The 14,278-nt window shown below is 44.8% G+C and overlaps 1 protein-coding gene across 1 annotated transcript in view; it reads right to left on the bottom strand.

Moving 5' to 3' along the window:
- The window catches only part of LOC142570726 (uncharacterized), a 175,172-nt gene that overhangs the window by 124,952 nt on the left and 35,942 nt on the right, over positions 1-14,278 (bottom strand). The window contains exon 3 of the mRNA XM_075679071.1: positions 9,030-9,077. Within this exon, the coding sequence (XP_075535186.1) occupies positions 9,030-9,077 (48 nt within the window). The remainder of the gene's footprint in view (positions 1-9,029; positions 9,078-14,278) is intronic.

Below are 14,278 nucleotides of genomic sequence, written 5' to 3'. Positions count from 1 at the left end.
CGGACGGAAGGAGGCAGGCAGTCACAACAACGAGCGGACGATACACGGCTCGAGGCTTCTCGGTAAGCGCTGAAAACTTTTCCTTTTCTTACTTTTTTCACACAAGTTTTAAGTGCTGTTCAAGTTCACCGAAAGTATATTGTGTACTTAGGCACGTTCAAGGCCGCATACGTGCATGGAAACACAATGTTAGGACCACTGAGAATTCTCACTAAATCATGCAACCTATGACAACCAACAAAACCTGCAGAGGGCGGATAAATCAATGGATCTCTTAGGCATGTAGGGCCCTCTGGGCTGTATTTTCGGCAATAAGGTAGCCTTGCCACCTGCGGGATTATTTGACTAAGCTATGCCGAATGCTCAGTTGCCATAGCTTGAAGTTGGAACCCTCCCATTAATTTCTTTTTTTATTTTATCTGACGATGGTGTGCCTGACTTTCACCTCCTCCAGTGCACTACATCTTCAGGCTTGGAGTGACGCCTGTCACCAGCAAAAGATGCCGAGAGCAAGTGGGGCTATGCTAATCCAGGTACAACCAAATTAGGGACACCCATTCAGCTTCAACGAAAGACACTCCCTCACCAGAACAGGAATTGGCCTCCGTGGTGCAGTATTCGGCCACTACCTCCCAAATTACTTATTCGATCAACCAATGGCCCTCAATCCCCAGCAGCTGCGGAGCACCTGACCAAGGCGGCGATCAGACCTCAGAATTTCTGGACCCGGACAGATCGCCAATGGAAACTGACCCTGGCAACCTTTAACACACAAACTTTGTCAAGTGAAGCTAGCTAATTAGAACTCTGAGGAACTATCAGATATTGTTTGGGATATCATTGGCCTTAGTGAGATTGAAAGAACTGGTGAGGCTTATACAGCACTGACTAACGGCCATATCCTCTGCTATAGAGGTCTCCCAGATAAGACGCAATACAGGGTAGGATTTCTAATCCATAGGGAGGTAGTGGGTAACATTGACAAATTCTACAGCATTAATGAGAGGGTAGCAGTAGTTGTAATCAAACTTTATAAGAGGTATAGATTAAAGGGAAGCTGAAGAGTCTGTCGAATTCAATAAGACGCTCATATACGGATGCGGGAACCTTATAAACCATGTAGGTAAAATTCGGGGTTTTTTTTTGCAATTAGGAGCGACGTAATCGTCGGTTGAAATTGCACTGTAGCTCCGCCCCCCTTTGAGTGAGCGAGCGGAGCGGAGACCGGAAACCACGGTGTTGTGACATCAACTCTGCTTCATTCCTTCGCAGCGTCCGCGACCGTGCCTGACCGCGCTTGTTTCTGCGTGCGTGCCATCGTAATCTGCTTCGATCGACCCTGCATTCCTTTGTTGGTGCGTCTGCGTGTATGTAGAGTGGTAGTCAACGTGCGTGGTAGTCAACGTGAGTGGTAATTAACGTGAGTGGTAGTCGACGTGAGTGGTAATCAACAGATGAAGGTCACTACACGTACTGCATGAACCGGGAAGCTTTTCACGCGTTTAAACCGTCTTTGTAGATTGCCGACAGCTTTGGACAGCGCACAAATGCCGACGATCACATCCCCGCTTACGTTCCACGAGGAGGCATGCAGGAACGCAACACTACAGTTGTTTGACCGGAAACGAGCTCACTAGATCGGCGAAAGATCGGCGAGATCACTAGATCGCTTTGCAAAAAACACTCACCAAAGAGCATTTCCAACACGAGGAGATCCCAAGACTTTGCTTTCATTCGCGTCGAAAGCACTGCTCACACCAGCATCGTTTGCTTCTTCGAGAGGCCGGCTCTTCGCAATCGGCTCGTACATGTAGGGAGTAACGCTGAACTCCTCAGAAAAACGCAGTCTCTCTAAATTTTCCATTACCGTCTCAGCAAAACAGCACCAAACTACCTGGCACCGTGCTTCATGTGTAGCGGCAGCGGTCTGCAGCAGCAGAGTTGACGTCACGAGGCGCACCGACCAATCACAGGCGGAAACGAGACGCGCGAGCTGGGCGTGTCCGCTGCTGCACTTTTCGTCGAAATAAAATATATTTGCGCTTTCTTTCGCTCAATTTCGATACGATATTCGAATTCGGAGGGTTGAAAACCATTATGTACAGATGTTCACTCATTTTTTCTGGAAAACCTTTCAGCTTCCCTTTAAACTTAGTACAAGCCTATGCTCCAGCACATCCAGTCACAATAATGATAAAGTAGATCAATTTTATGAAGATGTTGAATTAGTGATGCGAAAAGTGCAAACTCAGTATACTGGAGTAATGGGCGACTTCAATGCAAAAGTGGAGAAAAAGCAGGCTGGTGAACAAGCAATTGGTAAGTACGGTGTACATTCTAGGAATACTAGAGGAGAGACGCTGGTAGAATTCGCAGAAAGGAATAAGCTGAGAATAATGAACACCTTTTTCAGGAAGCGTAGCAACAGAAAATGGACCTGCAAAACTGCTCTAATGGTGAAACAAGAAATGAAATTGATCTCATACTTTCTGCCGATCCTAGCATAATGCAGGATGTAGAAGTGATAGGTATGGTAAAGTACAGTGATCATAGGTTAGTGAGGGCAAGGATTCGCCTCAATTTGAAGAGAGAAAGAGCTAACTTGTTCAAGAAGAAAGAGGCCAACCTAGAAGCCGTCAGGGTAAAAGCAGAGAAATTCAGGCTCGTACTTGCAAACAAATATGCACTCTTAGAACAGAGATATGATGATGACAGAGCTAATGAATGAAACCATAATTAGGCTGGCTTCAGAGGCAGCAATTGAAGTGGGAGGCAAGGCACCAATGCAACCACTAGGCAAGCTCTCCAAAGTAACGAAGGACCTAATAAAGAAATGACAAAGAATGAGATTGGCCAACTCAAGAGATAAGATGGAATTCGCGGAACTGTCAAAACTGATCAACAAGGCGAAAATAAGTGATATTCAAAATTATAACATTAGAAAGACTGAAGAAGCTGTAAAAAATGGGCGCAGCCTGAAATCAGTGAGAAGAAAACTTGGCATAAGACAAATGAAGATGTAAGCACTGAAAGATAAGCAGGGTAATATGATCAGCAATCTCAAAAATATAGTAAAAGCAGCGGAAGAATTCTGTACTGTACCCAGAGGAGTCGGGATACCTCAATTAAAAACAGTAATGAACAGGATACGTCAGAAGGGCCTTGCAAGACATGAAACGAGGAAGAGTGGCAGGAGAAGATGGAATAACAGTCAATTTAATTAAAGCTGGAGGCGACATAATGCTTGCAAAACTGGCGGCTCTTTATACGAAGTGTCTCTTGACTGCAAGGGTCCCAGAAAACTGGAAGAATGCAAACATTGTACGAATTCACAAAAAGGGAGACGTTAAAAGAATTGAAAAATTATAGACCCATTAGCTTGCTCCCAGTATTATATTATATATATTTACCAAAAGAATCTCCAATAGAATAAGAGCAACACTGGACTTTAGTCAACCAAGGGAACAGGATGGCTTCAGGAAAGGATACTCTACAATGGATCACATCCATGTCATTAATCAGGTTATCGAGAAATCCGCAGAGTACAATAAGCCTCTCTATATGGCTTTCATAGATTACGAAAAGGCATTTGATTCAGTAGAGATATTAGCAGTCATGGAGGCATTATGTAATCAAGGAGTACAGACCGCTTACGTAAATATCTTGGAAAATATCTACAGAAAATACACAGCTACCTTAATTCTACACAACTAGGAAGATACCTATGAGGAAAGGGGTCAGACAAGGAGACAATCTCTCCAATGCTATTAAACTAGGACGGCTTAGGAGGAAGGATCGACAGCGAATACCTCAGCGACCTTCGGTTTGCTGATGACATTGTTCTCTATTCAACAACACTACAGACGAGTTACAACAAGTGATTGAGGACCTTAACAGAGACAAGAGTGGGGTTGAAGATTAATATGCAGAAGACAAAGATAATGATGAATAACCGGGCATGGGAACAAGAGTTCAGGATCACCAGTCAGCCTCTACAGTCTGTGAAGGAGTATGTTTACCTAGGTAAATTAATAACAGGAAACCCTGATCATGAAAAGGAATTTCATAGAAGAATGAAAATGGGTTGGATCGCATGCGGCAGACATTGCCAGCTTCTGACTGGAAGCTTACCATTATCACTGAAAAGGAAGGTGTACAATCAGTTCATTTTACCGGTGCTGACATATGGGGCAGAGACTTGGAGACTGACAAATAAGCTTGAGAACAAGTTAAGGACCGCAGAAAGTGATTGAACAAAGAATTCTAGGCATAACGTTGAGAGACAGAAAGAGAGCGGTTTGGATCAGAGAGCAAATGGGTATAGCTGATATTCTAATTGACATTAAGAGAAAAACATGACGCTGGGCAGGTCATGTAATGCACAAGTTAGCTAATCGTTGGACCATTAGGGTTACAGAATGGGTATCAAGAGAAGGGAAGTGCAGCAGAGGATGGCAGAAGACCAGGTGGTGCAATGAAAGTAGGAAATTTGCGGGTGCTAGTTGGAATCGGTTGGCGCAGGACAGGGGTAATTTGAGATCGCAGGGAGAGGCCTTCGTCCTGCAGTGGACATAAAATAGGCTGCTGCTGCTGATGATGAAAAACAGCCTATACATCGTATCTGAATATAAGATAGCCCAACAGAAGCTTCTGTCTTTAATGCTGCTATCACTTAAAAGTAAGCTTGCTAAGCCAACTAAAACTCCAACTTTATGTTGTTTTATCGAGAAAGTGCTAGGAGCACTGGAGGCTAGTTTCGACGAAACTTCCAGTTGAAACTGTTCTAGGCTGCCCAATTTGCCTAAAATTTTCAAATTTGAGCAATAGTTAAAGTTGAGTCATAATTTCAGATGGTGCAAGGCATTGCTAGTAGAAAAATTCCAACGGGAAAGTTTAACATGTAGAAAAACTGTAAATGAAATTGACTGATTCCTGTAAACATACCATTTCACTCATTGTACTAAATATTATGAAAAAGAAAAAGTAGCTAAGGCAGAATCCCAGACTACTAGCCTGTTGGTAGTAAGTTCGAAGCTTTGTGGCACAATAAGAATTTTTTTTCATCATTGTCTCGCAAATGGTTTTGGGATCCCATCGATGACACCAGCGGACACCAAAATGAACAGGGGAGTGTGTCCATAACAGCTATCACTTTAAAGGGCCCCTCACCAGGTGTGGCCATTTTGAGCTGACAAGTGCACAGCATACACTGCGCAAAGTCATTGTGTCTACAAAGTATTACATTGCTACGCACCACAGGAAGATCTGAAATTTCATGCCGAACGCCCTTCGCCTGTCTTCTCGCGGCCATTGCACTCTAAGCCAGAAGGTGACGTACACATGCTAGTTTGTCTATGTACAGGTGTTTGCACTGTGACGTTGCTCGTGGTGACATGCGACTTCAAGAATATTTAAGGCAACACCTGTTATTTGTGTAATATTTTGCTTGAATAGACAAATTAAAGCTTACAGCAATAATAAAACACACAAACCAAATGTCTACATGTTTTGTTTTACTTCGCACCGCAGAAAGAGAGATGTACTTCCGTTTCGTCTGCTTGTTTCCATGTCATGCAGTTGCACGTGCAGACACTGAAACTACAGTAAAACCTCGTTAAACCGCAGCCGCTTGAACGGTAGTTTTGATTTAAAAGTAGTAAAGTCAAATCCCCGACTCAGCGGCCATTGAACATAGTGTGTTTTGTATCCGCATAAACCGTACCAGCTTATTGTATACGCATCGGTTAAAACGTAGCGTTTCAACTTTTTGTCGCGCAAACACGGCGGTGCGTCGTCTCCATCGGGTGGCCCGGCAGAACAACGGCCTCCAAGCGCCCTGTGCGTTTGCGCGTGAAGCCACATCAACATCATTTCGACACCGTGCCAGAGAGCGTATGGCGTCATACAAGCGAGGACTCTCGTCATTCCAAAGCTCGGATGAAAAAGACGCCGAGTGCTCAGCATAGAAGAAAAATTAGACATCATCCGTGCTATCGAACGTGACACAACGAAGTCGGCGCTGGCACGAGACAAGGATCTGCTGTTGACTACGGTGTATGGCATTTGGAATGCGAAGAAGTTGCTCGGCAGCGCTGCTGCGACCGCGAAGACATGTCGGCTACGAGGTTCGACTTTTCACCATCGTTGCCTCTGTTGTTGCCGAAGTGTCACCTAGCGACAGCCCACAGACCAGCGACGGCAGCGTCTCGGAGCCAGCTGCTAAATCTCGGAAGCTGTACTTTTGCTACCTGGAGGCACCGAAAGGTCGGCATGGTTGCCCTGTTTTGCCACAGATTTAAAAAAAAAAAGCTTCAGAATTCTCGCACTACGCAACGGTTTAAGACGCACCACATGGACCACTTCAGGTTGTGCGCGACGTCGCTGTGAATGCGAAATGCCATCTGGCACGACCTCATAGTACAGTGCGCCAATACGTCGGATGACCTTGTAGGGTCCGAAATAGAATCACAATAGTTTCTCACTCAGTCCTCATCGGCGTATCGGGGTCTATACCCAAACACGGTCGCCGGGCTGGTACTCGACGAAGCGTCGTCGGAGGTTGTAGTGTCAGCTGTCGGTACGCTGCTGGTTTTTGATCCGTAGGTGGGCGAGCTGTCAGGCTTCTTCGGCGCGCTGAGGATAGGTAGCGACGTCAAGATTCTCTTCGTCAGTTACGTGCGGCAGCATGGCGTCGAGCGTCGTCGTCGGGTTCCTGCCGTAGACCAGCTTGAACGGCATGATCTGTGTTGTTCCTTGCACCGCCGTGTTGTAAGCGAATGTTACGTACGGCAGGACGGCATCCCAGGTCTTGTGTTCAACGTCGACGTACATTGCTTGCATGTCGGCGAGGGTCTTATTCAGCCGCTCCGTAAGACTGTTCGTCTGCGGGTGGTAGGCCGTTGTCCTCCTGTGCCTTGTCTGACTGTAGTTCAGAATGGTTTGGGTGAGCTCCGTTGTAAAGGCCGTTCCTCTGTCGGTGATGAGGACTTCTGGGTTGCCATGTCGCAGCAGGATGTTTTCGACAAAGAATTTCGCCACTTCGGCTGCGCTACCTTTCGGCAGTGCTTTTGTTTCAGCGAAGCGGGTGAGGTAGTCCGTCGCCACGACGATCCACTTATTTCCGGTTATTGACGTCGGAAAGGGTCCCAGAAAGTCCATCCCAATCTGCTGGAATGGTCGGCAAGGAGGCTCGATTGGCTGTAGTAATCCGGCTGGCCTTGTCGGCGGTGTCTTGCATCGCTGACAGTCTCGGCATGTTCTGACAGAACGGGCGACGTCAGCGGTCAGGCGTGGCCAGGTACTGGGATCGATACCCAGCACCTCCACTAGATGTCACGTGGTGGTGACGTTGAAGAACACAGTAGCAAATACTGTGAAGGACAAAACTAACTTTTATTGGGCGAACCTGTGCCCACAAAACAGGCTACACTTATAGCACAACGATAGCGGCGAACACGGTTGGCGATCGTCGAAAATCAGATCAGCAGGTCAAGCATGTCGGCTTTTATACAGCAGTCATTGAATGTTCCAGACTAATCGTTGGGACCCGCATGCCTTCTACAAAGTTCTGCACCATTCGTGTCAAGCGATGAAATCAGATAACACAAGGTTCGGCGACAACAGACAGTCGATAGAAGCATCGATAACTTTCCAGAAACTTCGGATACATGCAGGCGCATTCCGCGCTGTGCGATAACATTTGTTAGGCGGCAAAACGTGTCGCCCGATAAGGACAAGTACACGTGTCAATAGCAAGCCTCACTCATGGCGCACAAAGCATACGTCAACTGCCAAGACACTGACTGGCAAACTTAGCAGGCTTGCAGGGCTGGGCAAAGATACTTTGCAATTGTATCCCAATATGATACAAGACACTCAGGCAGCAAGTATTTGAGATACAGATACAAGGTACTATCGCAATTATTGCATCCAATACAATACTGTCCAAACATATCTCAATATACTTCAATACATTCGCAAATGTGTTATTATAGATTTAAATAATGCAGCAGCAAACACACAGGCCGAAAAAATGTTTGCTTCGAAATTTCTTAACCCGACCAACCTTGTTTCATTTGAATGAAATGTCTGTTACTATCTCAAAATTTTTGTCTTTCTTGCTCAAAGTATATTTTAATTCCAAAACAATGTGCAAAAGCCACTAGATGCAAGGCAACCCCATACTTGCATCGTTCAGACTTCGTAGCAAAGCATCACAAAAGAGAAACTTTGAAAACAACACTATAGCAGCATGAGAATTTGCACTAAGGATGCCGCACACATTGGCGCACGCAGCACAGTACAGTGGCTGCGAGCAAGTGCTATGGCACAGAAGCAACTAAGCACAAAAAATCTAGAAAACAAAAGGTTGGCTGTGCACAAACGTTTGCGTGCTTGTGTTTGTTGAGATGGTGCGACCGCCCCCCTTGATTCTGCTTCCCCAATAGAGACACTCACACCTGATGCCCTTGCTGGAGGTCACTGCCTTTAGTTCTATTCAAGTGACTTAGTGGCAGCAGTATCACCTTGAGAAGTGGAGTTCAGCCAACGTTTATAGTTTTGCACAGTGGTGTTGCGATAGCAGTACCTTATATCTTAAGATGTACAATACATTGTTTCATGTATCGAAAATACAGATAACGGTACCTACATGTCTTGCCAGACGTATCGTGATACAGATACAAAATACCCAAAGAGTATCTAAGATTGTATCTAAGATACATGTATCTTATCTTCAATACTGCCCAGCACTGGCTGTAATCAATGCAAAGCTTCAAATGGGCACCACAAAATGAATGAGAGGAAGCCTCCTCACTTAAATCAGTCATGACACATGGTCAACATCTGCTACTCCCAGTAATCTTCTGGATCTCCATAATAAACAACTCTCACACATAGCCATGTGACACTAAATGCTCTTCTTGTCCAAGAACATAGGCTAGTTCCATATTTTACTAATTTATATAGTCTACATTTCCAGCCAAAGTAGCTTTTTCTGCCAAAAGAAAAAGGCAAAGATTTGAACAAACTTGAGCATGGTCCATGTCACTGGCACTGCCATGGTTCTCACTCCATTCCTGCAAATAAAACGTGCAACACTAAGGACAGCTCATTTTTATAGAACATTAATGAAAGGACAATTGACGATTGCCCTTAAAGCACACAAAGAAAGCAAACTGAACACGGCTCAAAGGTAGCATGACATTGAGATGCAGTGTGCTACTGCAAAAGTCTGGGGCCACAGGCCAGCCAAGTCAACAAAACAAACAGGCCCACATTTTCCAATGTTCCATTCCCTTTTCTATTCTACAACACATCATGTTTAGTCAACACAAACTAGCCCAATCTTCTATTCTGTTAAGTGTATATGCAGGATGGAACAGTGATGCTGATGCGAATATCTTGTAATGCTCTGTTCAACCAAGGCTAGTAGAACAGTTATTGCAATGAGAGACTGTGTGTTCTGCTTAGCAGTAGCTAGGATAAAGAGGTGAGCACTGACAACCAGGGGCGTAGGCGGGGGGGGGGGGGGGGGAGCCTTATGGAGCTTCAGCCCCTCCTGAATTTTTTTCGTGCTGTCATGCACCGCCGACCAAAAGAACCCCCAGCGCCGAAAATCATTCTGGATTTTGTCTAGAATGTCTTTTTCATGCTCAAAAAGACATTTCGGCGCGATCATTGCGAACTCTGGCTGGATTTCGTGGCACCACCCATGCACCAGGAATCACATAATGCAAGGAGGGCTCCATCCAAGCACAAAGTTTCAAGGGTGTTTCAATGGCGAGCGGGTTGGTCGCGGCATCTCGCAGAAGCCGCGGAATCTACGGAGCGCATGGATTTCAATTCTGAAACTTTATGGGTATAAAGTTCTGAAACTTTTGATGCGAAAGGTGCATTGACATTTTTTCCAAAGTCAGGCTTTAGATTTTCAATTCCAGAACATTGTGGGTTTAATGTTATAAACATTTGACACCAAAGCTGCATTGACTTTTCGAAAGTTGTACATCAGACTATACAATGAGACAGGCCAAATCAACACACTATCAGACAAGTTGACTAAAGTGTACGACTGTAAAGTTGACAAAGCACACAGCGAGGTCTGATGAGACGAAGCGTTGTGGTAGTTCATTTGTGCCGTCATGTCACAGAAAAGAATGTAAACTTTTTTTTTCACCTGCGCCAAAGCATCCATGTGAAGACACTAAAACCAGCAAAGGTAGCTATGTTCTTATTTATTTTTCTACTTTGACTTTTATTCGCGAGGACACATTGAGCCTCTTCAATTTTCTTGTTCTGGCTACACGCATGCTGCCAGAGCCAGCCAGAGCGCATGCGTTTTTTTCGTGTTGGCCCGACTACCGTGTGGCACACGGTGCACGTCCGTTTTTCTCTAGCCGAGCGGACTTTTGCATGGCAGAGTTTTGGACACTTTCTGGCTAGCGGGCAAGAAAAGGAAACAATGTTCGCTCACCGCCATCACTGTGGGGATTCGACGGATTGCAACATGGTCGCTTGAGCACAACCTCTCCGGAAAGTTTTGTCTCACTGGTGTAGGATACCGAGCAGTATGCTTATGTTTCTCTGTGGACCAAGCGTCTCACATTTTCTTCGATATTCCTTCAGTAGGTGCCCAAAGTAGCCATTCTATTGTGGCCAACATACTTTCCTTCGCGTTTTTTTCATTTCGGTGCCCCCGCGCCACGAAAGAAAAGAATAGACATTGTGGTGCAGCGAATTGTCACATGGTTAATATTCTATTTTATTACTTCTTTTGTGGAAAGTAATGAGCCCCAGGACACTTCCGCTTCCAGATACCCTTATATTATTGTGATAGCAACACTCCAGGCACGTTCCTGCCGTTGCCGTCGCCCTCATGTTCTGTACAAAGTCCAACGGCAAGAACATCAGGACTGCGTGCCGCATGCTGTATGTGCGAGTGAAAGTGTCGAGGCGGTGGGGAGTGGCATGGGTAAGCCGACAATTGTGGCTCCGTCTTGTGTGCACAAGGGAAAAAAGCGGGGAGGAAGCGCACAGCCTTCCGTCACGCACGATTATCAGAGGGAGTGGAAGGAAGGAGGGCGGGCCTTAGGATTCTGTGATCTGTGAATCTGTGATTTTGCAACATGTTTATTTGCCTTGTTTGACGCATCATATACAGTGACTTTTTCTTAGATACCTAGATTTATTGGGGACATATACATATATTCAATTTTCTTGTTGCGAGGTTTTGTGTACACGGGCAGTGAACTTTGTTTCCAGTGACACTCTCTTGCCCTTTATCAAGCTGTATCTTCGCATTTCTAATGTACGAGGCCGAGTAAAATGACAGTGAGCAAACCCAGCTCATGCAATAATGGTTCGGTTCATTATCTGTGAGGCATGTGCGTAGCACACAGGCATCTTTCATTTACAAAAGTGACACGCAGGTGACAGGATAAATGTTCTTTAATGCTCTCATACACTGGGCTGAACATGGTTGCGGGACATAATGGATGCTCCAAAAGTTGAACAGTGTGGTGTCATTTTTTACAGGTGAAGGTGTTGATCAAAAAGAAATTAGTAGCCGTATGGCTGCCTGTTATGTTGAACATTGCATTTCATTGGCCACTGTGAAGCATTGGAGCAAACGTTTCAAAGAAGGAAGTCAAAGTTGCAAAGACGATACAAGACAGGGCCAAAGCCACTGTGCAATCACCCCCAACACAATTGCAAAGGTTGATAAGCTGATTAGACAAGAATAGATGATAAGCATCTATGAATTGGCAGAGCATGTGAACATCAGTCACGGTTTGGTTCACACCATAATTCATGAACATCTCGGTTATAGGCTATCGTGTGTGCGATGGATGCCCAAGATTTTGAACCACCGCCAGAAGACAAAGAGGTTTGGCACTGCCTTGACTCATCTGATCCGGTGTCACAATGAAGATGAAGACTTCTTGTCTGCAACTGTGACCGGGGACAAATCACAGCGCCACTACTACGAGCCTGAAACACGACAGCAAAGCTTACAGTGGAAACATTTGAATCCACCACCGCCAAAGAAGGCAAAGGCCATCATTTGAGCTGGAAAGGTGTTGCTGACTTCTTTTTGATCGTCAGGGTCCATTACTGATCGAAATTTGCTAAACCTGGAGAGACTATCAATCATTTCCGCTATTGTGAAATGCCAGATCAGCTGCGTGTCACAATCAAGAACAAAAAAAGTAAAAAATTGACGAATGAGGTCATTTTGCTCCACGACGCTGCCCGTCCCATCGCTGATGTGGTTAACACAAAACTGGCAAAGATCAAGTGGGAAACGCTGCAACATCTGCCATACAGCCCAGACCTGTTGCCTTGGGACTTCCGCATTATGGGGCAATTGAAAGAATAGCTTAAGGTAACCTGATTCTTGTTGGACAATGACGTGAAAGCATCAGTTACATACTTTTTGAAGCAGCAACCCAAGCAGTTTTATGAGATGGGAATCATGCGGTTCGTTAGTCAGTGGGACAAATGTCTAAATGCTCATGAAGACTACTTTTAAATAAAGTATCCCGTTTGTCATGTATTCACATTGGCTCACTTTCATTTGCCTCACCCTCGCATATCTTACAGAACTGCTGCTTTTTCTATGTGCTCTCTGTTGAGACTATAATTTCGGAGCAATTACAATACACGATTGACGACAGCTGCTTCTGCGCAATACATTGGAACAAAGGACAGCGTCTTTGCGATTTTTCCCTGGCCGTTTCATATTTACAAAAATGTAAACAAGGTTCTTGAATGACAAAGTTTCATTAAAATATGTGTCAACTTGTTAATTTCATGTCCTTTACATTTTTCATGTCAGCGACAAGCACTGGTTTGCTGGTTTCGAACTGATATAGTTATAAAGCTCATGTGATATTTTCTTTGCTTATTAAATAGACAAAATACATGGAAGCATTGATATCAGTTATTTCAGGCACAACTTTTGGGACATACAAGTATATTCTTTTATGACAAAATACACATTTTACTAGTCTTGACAGTGCATAGCATTCAAGAATTTGTTTGCAGCATCTTTGGCAATGGCAATGCAGTTATTTATGTATTCGATCCCTCGACAAATTCTATAAGGAGGAGGCCAAGCTGCAACGCAAGTTGCTACGCGAGTTGCAACATCATGCTAATGCACCGGGGCTATGGTCCAAGCGTAAATTAAATACGGGCAGCCTTGTGCTTCTCTTTCTTCGCTAACAACCAACCTTCTTCAGCCAAATATAAATGCAAGTTCAGTGTTAAAATTAATAATTGAAAAGACTAAACTAAGTCAGCACTGCTCTCTAGAGTCCCATTAAAAACAGGCCCTCTCCTTCTCAAACATGCTCATTAAAAACTGTTCTCCAAGCTGATGACCCTTCGCCATGCCTGTTGCACAGGTAACAACCCACTGGATACCATGACTTACCGTTATGGAAACATTCACCCAAACTCTCCTTGCCTGTGGCCACTGCCTACAGCTATCAAAGCTGCTCTCAAATGTATGTTCCCCCTTCTCCCTCTAAGTGTACCATTTGAACAAGAACTACCTGCAATCCAATATTTCAGATTTAGTGTGCACAAGTCAACAGAACAAAATTTTATCTCTCAAACTGTGTAATGCCAGACACACGAAGTTATAACATGGTGCTTAAAACACGCACAACCTTCAGTGCCTGCTGTCTGATAATGATGCCCTGGTAAGGTACAATGTGCTCAGTGCCGTGGCTTCCGAGTCAGACAGCCAGCTGACGCTTCCAGAGGCAGACATCAGGCAGAAAAGTGAACAGCGGCTAGAGCTCACGGGAAACCCAAGGAGGTTGTATGACCAGGTTGGTCGCAAGGTGACCGGTAGCAAATAATCGCAAACGGTTGTTTTGGTCAAAAAGAGGCCATCTTGTGTCAGTCACTTACTGGTCAATTTTTCAGTCATGCGACTAGTTTCAAACTTACTGAACCAAATCAGTGGTGATGAAACAACAGAACATGTGTTATGCTGACACTTTATGTGGCTATAGTGGTGTAAGCATGAACAGCATCAATCACGAGACATTCCTGTGTGGTGATGGGCAGGTAGTGATGATGAATGTAGTGTTTTGTGGCACAAGGGCCAAGTATGACCAAAGAGTGCCAGGCCAGTGTTAAAGAGTTCGAAGTGAAGCGATGAATTACGAGCAGTAGATGTGACAGTGTTGCAAAGGGCCTAAAATACAGTCGCTGTAAAGTGCATAAAACGCATACGTAATAAAACTATGGCAATAACTAATGAAGT

This window comes from Dermacentor variabilis, chromosome 2 (assembly GCF_050947875.1).
Source record: "Dermacentor variabilis isolate Ectoservices chromosome 2, ASM5094787v1, whole genome shotgun sequence".
NCBI lineage: Eukaryota > Metazoa > Arthropoda > Arachnida > Ixodida > Ixodidae > Dermacentor > Dermacentor variabilis.
Note: the sequence above shows the minus strand (reverse complement) of the source record. Positions and strands in the feature narration are given on the sequence as shown.